At 42.4% G+C, this 17,427-nt stretch overlaps 1 protein-coding gene across 1 annotated transcript in view; it reads right to left on the bottom strand.

Annotated features, from left to right (window-relative positions):
- The window catches only part of slco2a1 (solute carrier organic anion transporter family, member 2A1), a 34,646-nt gene that overhangs the window by 6,118 nt on the left and 11,101 nt on the right, over positions 1-17,427 (bottom strand). Inside the window, exons 3-10 of the mRNA XM_015976421.3 lie at positions 16,696-16,858; positions 14,756-14,962; positions 13,516-13,614; positions 13,279-13,412; positions 12,130-12,202; positions 11,870-12,034; positions 8,928-9,129; positions 3,810-3,957 (exon numbers count right to left, since the gene is read on the bottom strand). Coding sequence (XP_015831907.3) covers positions 3,810-3,957; positions 8,928-9,129; positions 11,870-12,034; positions 12,130-12,202; positions 13,279-13,412; positions 13,516-13,614; positions 14,756-14,962; positions 16,696-16,858 — 1,191 coding nt within the window. The remainder of the gene's footprint in view (positions 1-3,809; positions 3,958-8,927; positions 9,130-11,869; positions 12,035-12,129; positions 12,203-13,278; positions 13,413-13,515; positions 13,615-14,755; positions 14,963-16,695; positions 16,859-17,427) is intronic.

The raw sequence follows: 17,427 nt of genomic DNA, 5'->3' as shown, positions 1-17,427 counted from the left end.
GCACGGTCGAGTCCGCGCCATCAACCCAGCGCCGATTGTCACCTTCCCGCTGAATGTTGTTCGACCAAGGGAATTTCAGAAGCAGGGGTTGCATGGGATGGCACCGTATGTGGGGGAGGGGGGGGGGGGGGGTGAGATATTGTGATCTAGTATAATTAAGTGTGTAAACCTTAATTATACTTTTTAGAGGGGAAGTGTTATGGCTCAGAGCCATTTGGGTTTTTCCCTCTGTCTGTCTGTCTGTCTGTGTGTGTGTGTGTGTGTGTGTGTGTGTGTGTGTGTGTGTGTGTGTGTGTGTGTGTGTGTGTGTGTGTGTGTGTGTGTGTGTGTGTGTGTGTGTGAGAGAGAGAGAGAGAGAGAGAGAGAGAGAGAGAGAGAGAGAGAGCGAGAGAGAGAGCGAGAGAGAGAGAGAGAGAGAGAGAGAGAGAGAGAGAGAGAGAGAGAGAGAGAGAGAGAGAGAGAGAGGAGATGCAGCACCTGGCTCCAGTCTGCCTCCCGGTTAGATTCTCTCAGCTGATCCTGATGACCAGCAGCAGGTTCACTCTGGTCTGTTGTCTCCTCAGCAGCTTTTGGTTTTGTTAAGTTTTATGTAACAACTTTGGTGGGAGCTTAAAACTCTCTGTGTTTAACCGTTCGCCCTTTTTTAGGGGTAAAGGACACTTTACCCCTTCGTTTGTTTTAATTAAGACATCACTCGGAAATTAGAAAAATAATGTGATGATCTTTCGTGGTTTTTGTGTTAATTTGGTTAATATTAGGGATGCACCGATAGATCGGCATTTGATCGTAATCGGCCGATAGCGCCCCTATCGGTTTTGATCGGAGTTTTCAAAATAGATCAAAGCAGACCGATCAGGTAGGGTTGTCACGGTAACCGGTGTTGGGTAAACCCCAGTAAAAAAAAGAAGTTGACAATAATAATAACCGTCTTGTTTTTAAAAAAAACTATATTATCTTGGTGGATTACCGTGGCTGCGGTGTAGGCGCGGTGACCCTTACCAGCCACCGTATCATCTGCTGAAGTTGCCGGCAGCACATGCGCACTTTGTTGTTTACAACCAAAACTTTCTTGAAGCTAAAGTTGAAATAATGGCCAAAGGAGGAGACGGCAGCGCTCAGGACATTTATTATCCCTCAAAGAAGACAAAGTGGGAAGTACGGGCATCTTTTGGATATTTGAAGAATGTCGAGGGACAGTTGATAGAAGACGGCTATCCTGTTTGCAGCGCGAGCAGAAAAAGTGTCTGTGAAAGGCAGCAACGCTTCAAATCTCATGACACATCTGCGTGACCATCACCCACAACTCTACAGTCAACGCAAGGCAAGCTAACGTTAGCGTTTTAGCTAAAATGCGTGATCTGAGGATTTGGGTTGAGGGAGAATGCAACGAGTCGCTATATAAAGCAGCCGCAACGCCGCTACCTGCATATAAACCATGTCGCGGACACCGCCATGTTGAAATGACGCGATGCATTACGGGGCTCCCAGGGGCAGATAAGAGTTGGTCTCTCTCCGAGAATAATTATGAATTTAACAATGATTACTGCCTGATGACATTTTCCCACATCTGCAAAGCTCACTGGAAGGACACAAACCGAGGACGATATTTTCCTGATATAGGGTTTATTACTCAAGTAAGGGTAAAAAAGTACCTGATTAGAAGGCTACTTGAGTACTGAGTATCATCTGATCTAATATTTTTAAAATGATGACATCAAACAGACAAAAAATAAGAAGTTATGGGCAAATATTGGTATTTTAAAGACTAAAGGGAAAAATGTAAACAAATAAACAACATAATTACAAAATAACACATTTTAGGCTAAATTTAGACACAAACTGATGAAAATATTTTCCTGACATACAGGGTTTATTTAATTGTGTGAAAATGTAGCACGTTTATAAAAAATATTGCGATAATACCGAAAACCGTGGTGATTTTGGTCACAATAACCGTGAGGTTAAATTTTCACACCGTGACAACCCTAATACAGACCATTTTAGATTAAGTTACATTTCCTTTATTCCCAGATTATGTAGTTTGTAGCACTCATTATAATGTTGTAGAAAATTTCTGGCCAATCCACGTGATCGGTATCGGTGATCAGCATTCTTTGATATCGGTATCTGTGATCGGCAGCAAAAAACCTGATCGGTGCATCCCTAGTTAATATGAGAGTTTAGTTGTTACTCGTTTAGCATTGCTGCTGATGTGTCTTGTTAATCTGTGTTTTGAGTTTATATTTATGTAAATAAATGTTGTTTTGTTACTTTTAACACGATAACATGCGTCCTCATTGTTACCCCAGGCCCCCTAGACAGCCTGGATCGTAACATAAAGTCATGTGTCAACACTGTGTAGGCTGGTAGATGGTGGTGTGTGTGTTCCTCAGAATGTTAAAGGATTGAAAATGAGATGATAGATACGCGTTTGAGACATGGATTAAATGGATTTCTCCCTGAAATCAGTAAAAAAAATAAAAACAAAAATTTCACACCAACATTCTGACAAGTCCAGACTCATCATGCTTATATCCCACCTCCATTTGTGCTTTACAGGGAGAACGAGCATTAATCCATTAAGCTAGCTGCAGTCTGTCTGTTTCAGCACAGTGAGCACGCAATTAGACTGAATCTCTGCTAAAATCCAACAACACAAAGGTTTTTTTTACACGTTGCCCCATTTACACTCTGTACAGTAGTTTGGGTTCCTTCCAGGAGTCAGATGCATTGATTAGGTATTGATTAGGTATTGGCTGTGAGCTGTTTGAGTCCTGCCAGCATCAGAGAACTCTGCGACCTCCGATAAACTGAAAGATGCTGAGTAGCAAGACATTTATCAGTCTTACAAAACATATTACCGCTCCAGTGTTCACACTTTCATGAGTTTTCATTCATTTTAAGTGTGTAAAAATGATTATATTAGCGTCACCTTTTAAGTGCACAATCCAATGCACGTGCTTTTTCATTTTCTTAGTTGTTCTATCACAAATCTTATTTAGAAGTTTTCTTATATCAGCATCATTTGACAAATTTCCCCACAAATGTCAAAGAAAGGTACAGAAAAAGCAAAATATGTCATCATTTAACAGTCTGTAGGATGAAAGTATTGGGTTGTTGTGTGACGGGGTGAGTACTCTCTCTTCTCTACAACATCTTTGTAAGATCTTCATTCCAGGAGAGGGCACTCACCAGCTGCGGAGCATTACCGATCAGCTGCAGATCCTCTAATCAACCGCAGCAGAGCTCTATTTAAGAGGAGAGGGAACCACTTCACATCGCTGGATGATTAACTACTCACGGATACTTGGAATCACTGAACCACTGATGGATGTTCCTACCTGGAAGTCACCATAACCCGCCTGGATTACACTCAAGGTTCGCCTCTCCTCCAGCTCCACTTGCCCTCTGCCGCCATCATCTGGCTCCCTCTCCTGGACACACCCCGTCACACCGTCTGCCCTCCCTGCTGGCTTTTGGACTCTTGCCGACTACTTCGAACTTCGATATCTCCAGGACACTTTTAGTTAGGTTTAATAAATCATTGTTTGAACTTTCTGCCTTTGTCCTGTGATGGTTCTTCATGTCGTGGGTTAAACACCTTCCCAGGGACATGACATGGGTTTTTAAACAAATGCATAAGATTTAGTGACATCTAGCTGCGAAGCTGCAGAATGCAAAGAGCTGAACAGTCTCTGTGACCTGCCTCAAGTCGACACTCCTAACAGCTCCTGCTGTTCTAATACCCGTGTCTGTTTCCTCCATATAAACAAACGCATGTTTGCATCCAAAGGGATCAGAGCACTGACCTGAACCCGGTGAGTGTTGTTGGGGTCTTTAGTGAAGTTGGTGCAGCCGGCGTGGCAGGGAGAGACGTACTCCACACCGTCAGAACCACACACAGGGTTGAAAGCGCCGGCAGGGCAGGAGCAGTTCAAGTAGCACTTGGATAAAGGCCTGCAGAGGACAACAGGTCCGACATGAAACTGGGACTGGCAGTCAGAACTGAATGCTTTATTGTAGGGATGCAAACAATTAATCGATTATCAATTAATCGTCGATAAGAAATTACTGAAGTAAAATGATTTAATTGCAATTAATTGAATTTTGAATCCGTAATTCCCCACCAGTCCTCGCGGGGTGTGCTTGACGCCAGACGTGGTTGACGCACACGCAGAAACACAAGCAAAGCTGGGCTCTGACGACAACAGACAAAGGAGAAACGATCGGTACACTGAGGATGAAGACGTCAAAACGGAGTGGTCAACAACAACGACCCCAAATGCACAATATGTGGAAGTATTTTGAAGTACAACAATTCCACAACTTCATTGAATTACCACCTAAATATGCCACATTCAGCCGTGCTACAAACAGCGAGAGGTTCTTAGCCTACATTCACCACAGCGTTGGGAAGAAGGGTGTGTGACTCCATGAAAGCAGAGAGCATTACCCAGCTAATATGTAACATGGTTACTACAGACATGCTGCTGATAAATGTTGTTGATGGACAGGGATTTCAAGAAGTGATAAAGTACATTGAGCTGGGGTACGATATTCCCTCTAGAACAACCATAACAATTAATCTTTGATTAGGGAATATGGTTTGCATTTTGTCTTTACATGATACAGAAAATAGCATTTTATGTTACGTATACAGTAGATGGAACCGATTCAGAGTTCAAAGTTCAACTTTTCAGAAAAATTGCCGCTTATCAATTAAGCGATCATCGATCGATAAGATGAAACGACTATTGATTAATGAATTACTCGATAATTCGCATCCCTACTTTATTGTTGGGAAGTTATTGAGCTTAATAAAACACTACAGTCACACAATGTGAGCAAACAGCAAATTTAGGGCTGATCAGTCAGTAAAATGATTCAATGAGAGCACAGATTGGTTTAATCGTGACAGCTCTGGAAAAAGAAACTACCCAACCTATTTAGTTCCTGACTAACATGAGCTCACGCTTACACATGTACAATGCTCATCCACTAAAAAGCTCCCACCTAAACAAAAGCTCATGCTCTCTAATATTTTGTTGGACCACTTTTAGCTTTGATTACAGCACACATTCTCTGTTGCTTTGTTTCAATAAGCTTCTGCAACGTCACGAGATTTATTTCCATCCAGTGATGCATTCATGTTTCACCAAGATCTTGCATTGACGATGGTAGAGTCTGACTGCTGAAAGATAATCTCCCACGCGGTAATTATCCAATAGGAGGCTCCTACCTATTTGCTATCCAGGTGGTGACTTTCTGTTTGGACGGGTAGTGTGTAAAGTCAGAGGAAATAGACATCATGTCTCTTTCCTGCATAATAAATTCATACAGCGGAAAGTCCCTTTATACTTATTCACAGATAACATGCAATAGTGTTTTGTGGTTTCTGTCACACCACTTGGTCAAAGGTGACAGATCATCTGCTGCTGTGGCCTCCAGACTCTGGAACTCTCTCCCCCTGAGCCTGAGGCCTAGTCCACACGTAGCCGGGGTTTTTATAAAACGAATATCCGCCCCTCCAAAAACTTGCATCCACACCACCTCGTTTAAATAAAACTCTGTCCACACGTACCCGGATAAATACGTTGTTAAGGACATGCCAGACCTGTAGGCGGCAGTACTTCCCCCGTTCTTAACCTCGTCCGTCGTCTGTGGTCTTCCACAAGGAGCAGTAATTCCGCTTGCAAAAACAAACAAGCAAAAAGCGCTTGGACCATTGATAAAGCGAGCGCAGCTCTGAGGGCATCCATGCTGTCGGCTAGTGTAAACACAGGTCGCACACGTGATGTCAGCATTTTTTTGTCACGGAAAGTGACGTTGCGGACCTTAAAACTCCGGTTTTGTCCGTCCACACGCAGACACCCAAAACGGAGAAAACGCAGATCTTCACTTTGGCCGGAGTTTTTAAAAAGATCTGTTTTCGTGTGAAAAAACTCCGTTTTCGTGTGGATGACAGGCCAAAACGTAGAAAAATATCTACGTTTTGGCAGATCCCCAGCTACGTGTGGACAGGGACTAAGATCAGTGGACTCAGTAGTCTCCTTTAAAAAGCAACTGAAAACTCACTTGTTCAAGCCGGCTTTTGAGTAACCTTCATCACCCTTTCCTTATTCTGCTCTTTTTTAATCTTTCCCGGGATCCACTGATTTCCCTCCTTCCTACTCAAGTTCTCTCTCCTTTTCTTTACATTTTTGTGTGACAATTTTAATTATTTCTCATTTTAAACATATTTAAAAAATATATTTTCTATATTTTAATTTTTGTGAAGTGCCTCGCGATTTTTATCTTGATACTGTATAAAAAATCAAGCCTCTACAACACGAGACTCTTCTGCTCTTCTGAAACTAACAAATTCTGAGTTTAGCTAAGTTTCCATCCGAGCCTTTTGCAGTATGTGTGTGAAACTTCTGCAGCAGTCAGACACTAACTGTCCAAAACAACAACACATAAAAAAAGTAGCAGAGATGTCAATTATTATGAATGCATAGTTCTCACAGCATCTCATCAATTCACTCCCAGAATAAGCAAAAGCAGTTCTCAGTAAAATGCGTTTAAAATCAAATGCAACTGACAGACTGCTATTATATATGTGTAAAATATAAAAACTCAGTATTGCATGTTGTCAAACTTCATGTAATCATCAGTATTTTCTCTATTTATTTATGGATCTGCTGAGGGAAACATATCGGGGGCTTACATATTTCAATCAAATGAAGTAAAGACCGAAGATCAGCATCAACTACGGCCCACCCATTTTCAATGCTCAATAAAAAAAATACCTTTAAGCAGAAAATGATTTTAATTAAATGATTTGTAACTGTTTCTGTGAAACATCCATTATAGGATTCAGGCAGGTGGGAGTGGGCGCATCGGTGGGAATGATGTAGATATATTATCTGTAGGTGTCTCGGTGCTCTTCAGGATCATGAAAACATCAAAGGTACATATGGAAATAAAAGCTGATGATCTGAGGCCCTCCGAAAGTAATTATTAACGTAATAATTTACTTTTGGAGTGCCCCCGGGGGTGCGCGAGCTGCCACTAGGGGGTGCACAAGGTGAAAAGTGTAACGGCTGTGGAGCTCAGAGAAGTCTGTCAAAAGTCACCATTAGCGTAGCCAGAATCTCATTTGTGGGTGGGCCCAAGAAAATGTAATTGAAAACAAGTATATTTTGCGTGTGTGTGTGTGTGTGTGTGTGTGTGTGTGTGTGTGTGTGTGTGTGTGTGTGTGTTCTCCGCACATGCCCTAGCTCAGGGGTCGGCAATCCGCGGCTCTGGAGCCGCATGCGGCTCTTCCATCCATCTGATGCGGCTCTCTGTGCTTGTAAAATAATGAATGGATATTTAAATAAAATGCTTTATATTTTACTGCATAAATTTTACATATTTAAACTAATTCTAAATGTAAAGATTGTCTGCGTAAACCTGAACAGGTCCAACCCGGTCTGTGTGACCGGGTTGATGCGTCACGCTTGTGCGTAATTATAGGTGCTTTCTGAGCTGAAGAGAATGTGAGATTCTGGGACTCTCCTCAGACGCCACATTGGAAACAGGAACAAGCACTATTCAGCCAAAGTTTCATCATCAGGGAACATTTTCTAAGTGACAAGTCTCTCTGAGAGACCGGGTTTGGAAAACTCTCGCTTCAGTCGGAGGAATCTTCCTGCATGCGCTCTGGTTCTGCGACGCGCTCCAAGCCCCTCTCCACATCTTCAGCTCGCTGTGGACCTTATGTACGTGCTGACAGCGAGCTGCGCTGAGCAGTGTCCAGCTCAGATGTTCAGATGGGAATCTTTTCTTGAGTGATTTAGCTACATCTGCGATGTGCGTAGAATAAAATGTCAGTTCGTCTGCATGCGTCGGGGTAATTCTTTCTATTCTTTCTCCGTCAAAATAAACGGCCAAATACGGGAACTGTCTGGTCAACGCAAGCCCTGCTTTTAACTGTTTTGTTTTCTTGTGAAAATTGTTGCAAAGAGATATAATTTAACTTGATTAACACCAGAGCCAGGCGCACTGCGCCGTTATCTCCGTCACTGTAAATGAGGGAAAAACAAAATGATCGGATCCTTTTCTGACCTTCCCCACCTACAAAGTTTAATTACAACAATCAAACGTGACAGAGCCTGGATTTGTATTCTGAACAGTCTAAACATGTTTTACAAAGAAACGTATGACAAAAGTGGCACCTGCTCAGTAAAACCACCAACAGGGTGAAAAATATCTAAATATTGTCGGCAGAGACGGGCTACAACTTCTGGATCCACTTTATATAAATCCTTTTATTGATTATCTTCTTATGAAAGATAGCTTTGACGTACACGAGCGACCGGTACCGGCTACTGTCACCTGTTGTGAGCAGCGCTCTGCTGTCTGAGGGTAGGCCCCGCCCACAACGCCGCGGCTGCTGCGGTGCTTTCTTTACTGTGGGAAACGGGTAATAATGGCTCTTTGATGGGAACAGGTTGCTGACCCCTGGTTTAGCGTGACGTCTGATATATATATATATATATATATATATATATATACTGTATATATATATATATATATATATATATATATATATATATATATATATATATATATATATATATATATATATATACAGTATATATATAGCCATGCCCTGATGTGGGGGCTGGGGGGTGCGTCAACATGGTCGGGACATAGAAGGGGGTGCGCGGCTAAATAAGTTTGGGAACCACTGCTTTATAGGATTTTAAAATGATTATAAGTGGTGAAAAACTGACACGATCTTTATTAAATATTGTCAAATGATCACCCAGTAATTTAGTAAAAATGCTACATTTTTCTAAATATTTTAAAAGTGAAACGTGCCAACTTTCAGTGTTGAAGCAGAAGAACATAACAGGAAATAACTCCTCTCAGATTAAATGAAGTCGATGCTCCCCACTCACTGGTGCAGTCCGACTGGGTGATTGACCTCCGAGACGCTCTGCGTGGGACATCCCATGAAGAAGAGCGGTATGCAGAGGAGAGTGGAAACGGTGAGCATGACCACACAGAAGCGTGGAATGGTCTTCAAAGAGAGGCCCATCCTCTTCATGATGATGCCACCGATCAGCATCCCCACGGCCACCGCTGGCAGATTCACAGCACCTGAAACCAGAAAAAGAAAGATGTTTTCTCACTGACTGTTAACAAAAGACTCCACATTTTAAAGACAGGGTAAGCAGTCAGAGAGACGACGACGACTGTGAACATCAGTCTCTGTGGGCCTCCCATTCACGAGTTTGTTAAAAATAAGATTCAAACATGGTTCCAGAAATACCAGCCAGGAGTTACTTAAGTCCTGTAAACTACTTTTGTAACTAGAGAGTGATGGCGATGGACCTCCATTTGAGACACACCCACGGACTCACCAACATAGTCCAACCAACATAGTCCATTATTTTAATATTTGTTAATTTTATCAGTGGAAAAGAAACAGATGAGCACATTTTTAATATTTAACCTGACTTTGTTCTGCTCTGAACAGACTTGGCCTCTTTTCCAACAATAGAATGCTGATGTCAAACTTTATTCCCAAAAACAGGCTATAAAAAAATCAACATGATAATGATAATGAGAAGGAAAAAAGATAACGAGGTTCATCCTGAATATTTGTTGCTACTTGTACTTTTTAAAATTCAAGGTTCCAAAAAATAACCTCAGAGTCATTTTTAAACAAATAAATATCCTTTGCATTGATGTTTTAATTGAAAGTAAAAACTATCTGTCCTGTTCGAGTCACTTGTGATGGACACAGTCACAGACGTCTCTCCTCGGTTGTTCTGCTGCCAACTTAAACAAAGTTAACCAGCTTAAGTTTGATCAAAGCTGGTGTGTGTGTGTGTGTGTGTGTGTGTGTGTGTGTGTGTGTGTGTGTGTGTGTGTGTGTGTGTGTGTGTGTGTGTGTGTGTGTGTGTGTGTGTGTGTGTGTGTGTGTGTGTGTGTATTATGGTGTTACATCACCTAAAGCAGTGGTTCCCAACCTTTTTCCCAAGGGACCCCGTTTTTTTTACCAGTAAAATTTTTGACGACCCCCTCCCATTCTCTCTTCCAGTACAAACATTATTAAGAAATGATTAAATTGTTCAAGCACATTTTAATATGCTTTGATTCAATAGATAACAGTAATAGTAGGCTCCAGTACAGAACAAAGTCATTAACAAAACCAAACACAGTTTGTATTACTTTTCTGAACACATTGTTTCTTGTAAACACCGATAAATCAATCATTCCTTTCAATAAACGTTCGACACATAAAAAATACACTGAGCAAAATGTACTTAAATGTGTAAATTACTGATTATACTAGATTATTTACTGTAAACGCTGTGATTAATCAACCAGTCCTATCTTTAATGAACTTTTGACACTTGAAAATAAAACAGTGAGCTGAGCAAAATGTTCTTAAAAGTGTGTTACTTGTTCTGTACTAATTATTTCCTGTCTTAATATCAGTAAACTTTTCACTCATGAAAAAAGTGAGCAAAATGTAGGCTATAAACAAGTAATAAATGAAGTTTTAACCCCTTAAAGTGGAGAAGTCCTGGCGACCCACTGAGAGGCTTTGGCGCCCCCTTGTGGGGGTTGGGACCCCCAGGTTAGGAACCACTGATCAAAATGACACATATATTTTATTTAACAGCAGAACAACTCATTCAGCACAACCAGCTACAAAGCCTTTAATCAGCTCGTGCTTCTCCTCTGCTGATGTGTTTTCGTGAGAGGGAGGGGTTTGGTAATCACTCATGTAACTCAGTGCTGACTGGGACGGGAAGAGGAAATATGCTGAGCTCCACATGTACACACTGTTTGACCCATCTGAACACGTAAGATTTCCGCATAACTCTTTCTCCTCAGCTCACCATCTGGTCCTGTATTTCACTAAAATCACTGTGTATGTCATGGTCTGCGTCTGCCCCCTCCTTTATGTGTCTCCTGATGTGTCTCCATCCTCTCTAGATTCCCTTTTGTGTCTCATAGCGCCCTCATGTGTCCTTTGTCTGCGTCTCAATTATGTGTTTTCTGTTTGTAGGCATTCGATCATCCCCATCCCCTCCAGTTGTAGCTCCAGCCTCTTTGTCCCCAGCTCTGTGTCTGTGTGTGTGTGTGCGTGTCCATTACCCAATTCAGTGTGTGTGAGTGTATTTAGGTGTGATTGTGTGTGTGTGACTCCTTCCCTCAGTCTTTTAGTTCAGTGTTGTGTTTATCTGCCCTCCTTTGGTTCTGCTTCCCCATTTAGATGATTGGTGTCACCTGTCTTCCCTCCAGCAATGACTCCACACACCTGCTTCCAGTTTCCCTAATTGTTCCTCCCAGTCTATTTAAGCCCTGTCTTGTCTCTGTGTTGTTGTCGGTCCATTGTTGTTTGTCAGCGTTGTTTCGCGCTCTGGTTGAGCTTATGTCTCTAGGTTTTGTTGCTCTAAGTGAGCTTTCGTACTCCTGTTGTTCAGGACTTGGTTTTTGGCTTCCTCCCCTTTTTGGATTTTTGGTTCATCACCTAATAAAAGGATTTTACTTTTAAGACCACTCCTGCCTCGTGTCATCCTGGGTACTGCATTATGGGTCCAAACCATCCTCTCAACGTGACGGTGTATACAACTTGTTCATTATTAGGAACACACCGTGAGTGTTTTTTTTTTTTTGGCATTAAAACCTTCTGATCAGTCATTAAGCTCTGATCAGACACTTGGGGAAAATACAGGTTACACAGCAGAACTAGTTACAACAAACAGATTTTCACATATTCAGGCTTAACCAAATGTTTATTCAAGCCCCGCCTCCAAAATGGCAGAAAATCTGTAGTGCTGAAGTCAGAGATGAGCAAAGACTACCTACAGTATCCACCTACCTACTAGCAGACTGCTGTAGGCAACTGAAGCGCCGTACTGTCGCTCCAGAAACTTATTCAGGAATGTTGCCAGACCCGCTACCACCGAGGAGAAGCAGCACTGGGCCAGGATCAGCAGCAGGAAACGAGTGTTCAACAGCAGTTGGATAAACATTCTAGGAAACACTGAACATAGCGCGCACGCGTGCACACACACACACACACAGATTAGTACAAAGCTACTGGATGGTGGGGTTGTCGGTCTGAGTGGGAGAACATACTTTTTAGTAAATCAAGTAAGCAGACTTCTGGCTTCTTGAAGTCATCAGTAGAGTCAGTCTCACTCTCTGTTATCTGGAAAACAAACAAAACATGTTTAATGAGACACAACAACAATAATTCACCTTATAATCTGTTCTAATTGGTATTTTACTTGATTCATCAAGGAGAGAGCAGCTTGCCGTAAGCTGATCGTGTTCCGGCTAGCTTAAATGCTATAAACCCTTTTAATAGTAGCAAACATACACTACCAATATCTGTTTGTTTCAGCAGACGGATGTTCCTGGGAGTCTCAGCTACACCTCTTCACACATCTGTGAAAGGGTTACTGTTGAGACTGAAAAATGTGTTGTTCTGGAGTTTGTCCTACATGACTTTATCTGGCAAAGTGGTGGAGTCAACTACACTTTCCTTGTAGTGAGCTATCAGACATTTCTGACAGCTCTCCTTGACCTTTTGTCTTCTGTTCCTTCTCCATTAATATTTTCCTATTTTAACCTTCATAGACTTTCCACACAAAGGCATTGGATTGGCAGTCCAGGTTTCCTTTGTTATTAATGCAGAGAGTTCACTGAAAGTGCCTCAAAAGATCACTATTGGGCAAAATCCAGTCATTTCAGGACATATAAAATTTGAATGCTGAGGCGAGGCATGTTTCATGTTTGTTAGAAATGCTTAAAAAATCGACTGGTAGTCATCATCGTCCAGGCTTCAGCACCGGCGCCTTATTTCTTTATCGCCAGTCTCAAAACTCAAAAGTTTGTCCGTATAGGAACCCTTACAATGAAATTGTCCTTGTTCCTGAACTCAGCATCACCAAGTCCTAATTCTCTCTAGCAACATCTTTCCTTACATGTAACTGACCAGCTTGTAAGTGTGTTTTAATATTAGTCATAACGGTGGTACTTTGGGACATGTTTGATGTGTTCTTTGGTAAAATTAACGTGCAACGCCCAAATACAGCCAGTAGAGGGCAGTGCTACATGAAACATGCCGCACTGCAGCCAACACAACCGGTTTGCTGTAAAACACCGTCCGGATGTTGTTTTTCAAACGGAGAGCTCAGACGTTTCACTGTTGCACTTTACCTCCAGACACGATCACTTAAGGTCAACTCTCGTCACATGGCTGGTTCTAAGAACTGGACTTACCTCTGAATGCATTTGACGAGGGAAGAAGAAATAAGGGATGGAGGTGAGAACCAGGCAGCCCGTGGCAATGAGCAAACCCATCCACCAGGCCCCCACCCAGCGGGGATCTCCATGCTGCAGCTCCTGTTCTGCTCCTGGAAGAAACAGCACCGACTTCAGTGTCCAAATGTGGCCTTCTACCTAGATTTAACAGTCCAATATTCTAACTGTGGAAGGACATCAAGTCTTGATCCTTACCCAAACCATTTCTGTCCACATCCACATAGATGCGCAGCATGACGGAGCCCAGCAGGTAGCCAATAGAAGGCCCAATTACAGACACTGCAAACAGGATAGCTGTGAATGAGAGAAAAGGGTTCAGAAAATACTTACTTGGTGTATTTAAAACAATTCTATGTAGGATTTAAGAAAAATAAGATAATTGCCAAATAAATGAATGCTTTTAATGTGCTTAAAACCTGCAATAAATAAGACGAAACGTGGAGCAACAAAAATAATCTAAGCCCAGCTTTAAAACTGTAAAAGCAACAAATAAGAAGGTGTGGACCTGATTTCTGTGGCACTGTCATAAAAATTTTTTTACAAGGTGTAGATATTGAACAGAACAAGCCCCATTCAGAGAAACAGAGATTAGTTCTGAGCAGATTAATGAGGCATCTGTAAAGTAGATCACTGCTAGTTTCTTATTAAAGCCTAATGCTGTGGTAGCTCTCAGACATCTAAACCCCATCCCCCGGAGATAAACAACAAACAACACAGCTGCCTTGTGAGTAAATGCATAATCTGGCAACCTAGTTTAAAAACAGGAGGTTAATGTGTAAAATGGTAACTAAAGCAGGCAATTCAAGCCTTTCTACTGGTAAAAAGTCACCATAGTCTGCTTATAATTTAAAATGGAGCCCAGTTTGACCAGGAGTCTTTGTAAAAAGGATTTATAATAAATATAAGTACTGTACTTACACAGCAGTGCAGGCACCAAAGCAAAGCTGTCAGCATGGCAACATGAGGTATTAATCAACAAGAGTCCATCCTGCAACACTTTTATTGAATAAAAACATTTTTAAAAAGTGAAGTCAGCTCTGACAGCCTCTAACAGCGATAGCATGCTAATTCATCGCTCGTGTGCAGGTGGAAGTCAAGCTCTGCTGGACAGGAGGCAGTGAGCATGATGAATACATCTACATGGCAACTAAAACCAGTCTGACTAGACACTAACTAACTAGAGACATGATTCTGGTCAGAACTAATCTCTGTCTTCAAACTGATGTTGCTCAAAGAGCTTTCCATACCAGAAAAATAAGTAATTGTTCATAATTTTACCACAGAAATCCAAAATATATTAATCCAAACAAGGTAACAAAAAGAATCCTGCTTCTCCAACTGCAGACCTAGAACATCACCAGGCATGACCCTTAACTCGTTTTCCCTTTATGTGTACATAACAACCCCGTGCACCGCTAAACCCTAGTGCATTCACCTATGTATAGAGGGGAGTTGCTCGGTCCTGCGAAATCATCAATGTAGGAAATCCCAAAGGGCTGGATTGGGACTGAGCCCACACCGAAGAGCAGCTGAGCACTGGCCATGAGCACCCACAGGTTGTTGGTGTCCTCCAGCTGCTTGGTTTTGTCACAAGACTCTGTGCTGCTCCGGTTCTCATGCAGGTTGCAAATGTCGTGACGATCTAAGTTTCAGCAGGTGGTTGCACATGAACAAAGACAGGAAGAAGGAATGTATAATGAGTAGTAGGTAATGACAGGTCACTGGATGGTTTAGATTTCCTGAAGTTCCCGGTCATGTTCTGCGTCCTCCTCGTGTGTCTCCTATCACTCCCTGTTAGTCCCTACTTGGTTTTATATTAGTTCTCCTCCTCCCTCCAGTTATTAGTTGTTTACATTTGCCCTCAGTCTCTAAGTTTAGTTATCTGTGTTTTACGGTGATCCCTCGTTTATCGCGGTAGATGCGTTCCAGACCTGGCCGCAATAGGTGAAAATCCGCGAAGTAGGGACACCATATTTACAGTACAGTACTATATTGACTGTGGGTAAAACTCAAGAAAAAAAAATTTACTTGTTTTTTTATAGTTTTATTACAAAAAGTGCATTTTATGATGAAATTGATAAAAAAACAGGAATTTCTTGATATTTCGCATAGAAAAATACCGCGAATTGGCGAATTTCCCTTGAATAAGGCTCCAAAGAAAAAATCAGCGAAGTCGTGAATCCGCGATAAACGAACTGCGAAGTAGCGAGGGATCACTGTATATGTTTATCTGCCCTCCTGCGTGTTTCTTTCCCTCATTTAGATTATTGCATGCACCTGCCTTCCCTCCAGCTCTCACTACTCCCACCAGTCACCTGTTTCCCTCTGTGTTTATAACCCGGTCTATGTCTTTCAGTGTCGTTGGTTCATTGGAATTGTCAGCGTGTTCTGTCCTCCTCTAGTTACGCTAGTTCAGGGGTGCCCAATCCTGGTCCTGGAGGGCCGGTGTCCTGCATGTTTTAGTTTGAACTCATTAACAGGCTTCCACAGCGCCTGATGAGCTGCTGCACAGGTGTTTCAACCACTGAATCAAGTCTGTTGGAGCAGAAAAACCACAAAACCTGCTGGATACCGGCCCTCCAGGACCAGGATCGGGCACCCCTGCCCTAGTTTGTGCTCATGTCTGTCTGTCTGTTCAGCGAGTTTGATATTAAGTCGGGTTTGTTTTAGTGCCTCTGGACTTTGGCACATCTGCCTTTAAAATAAAGGAAGTATTCTCTTAAACTTCTCTCGAGTCGTTCTGGGGATTCTGCATCTTGGGTCCTAACCTCCTGCTCTCACCGTGACATTCCCCTGACCTTCCACTGACACACCGATGCTAATGTTCTCCGTCTGCGGCTAAATGAAAGGCGGGTTGGTGCTGTTATAGCAAATGAAATACCCTCAAGGCACAATCTGTGTAAATCTTAGTACACAGGATTGTTTTTGAGTTTCTGTCTGACGGTTCAAATGAAGAGCAGCACCAAAGCTGAGTGAGCCCCATTTAAACATATTAAACATATGTTAGACTCCTGCAGAGAGCTGAAGCAGCTTTAGACAAACCTTCTAAAGTCTCATAGATTACTCAGAAATGTCTGCGCAGTGCTGTGGAACAGTGTTCGCCTCCTTCTTTCGTCACACTTAAAAGTTTCAGATCAGCAAACAAAGTTTAACGTCAGAGAAAAATAACCCAAATAAATGCAAAATGTTGTTTTCAGACAATACTCTTATTACTATAAAGACACCAGTATGTGCACGTAAGCAACAAAAACAATGGAAGACTGATGAGAAAAATACTTTTTTAAAGCGCTGTGTGTGTGTGAGTGGCCCGCTCGGGACCAAGTCAGATCAGTGATCCTGGTAGCATCACTGGGGTCTGGTTTAGTATCGTCTTACTGTGAAAGACTGAATCATAGTCATAGGGCTGTGACAGGAAGTGAGGTAAGGTCAGGATCATGGCACTGACAGCCATCAGCAGTCCGCCGATTCCAATGACACGAGGACGATGAACCCGATTTCCAAAGTAGCTCACAAACACAATCAGGAGGATGTTGCTGACCTAAAACAGACAGATACGTGGTTTAAAGAGGAGGAGGAGGAAACGTCGTCTCTCTTTTTACACGTCCAAAACCGACTATGAAGGAAAATGCTGCGATGGGCCTTTGAGTATACATTATCACTAAAACTCTTCTAAATGCAGCTGTAACCCGTAACCCTCCCACTGTCCTAATGGGTGTGACCCCGCATGGAAAGGTGACCATTGAGCAGGGTTGATGGTTCATCCCTTGGGTCCATGTGGCAGGGGTGAGGAGTGAGCACTGCCATGGTCCTGCCACGTGGACCTCAAGGGATAAACCATCAGTCTGGCTCAACGGTCAACTTTCCTCTCGGGGTCACCCACGAAGACAGTGGGAGGGTTATAGCGTGGCTCTAGGCTGGTGCGTTCAGACCTTTAACACCAAAATCCAACAGATGGAAATATCAGCATAGTGATGTAGTTCCAGGTCCATACTGGACTAATAGAAGCATGCACATGTGATGCTTTCTAAACTCACAGGACGCCGTGTCTTCATGCACTTACAACAAAGCTTTCCCAAAGTCCCACTTAGAATGTCAGGAAATGTGCCT

The sequence above is a fragment of the Nothobranchius furzeri genome, chromosome 16 (assembly GCF_043380555.1).
Source record: "Nothobranchius furzeri strain GRZ-AD chromosome 16, NfurGRZ-RIMD1, whole genome shotgun sequence".
NCBI classification, from domain to species: Eukaryota; Metazoa; Chordata; class Actinopteri; order Cyprinodontiformes; family Nothobranchiidae; genus Nothobranchius; species Nothobranchius furzeri.
This window is presented reverse-complemented; position numbering and strand designations above follow the sequence as displayed.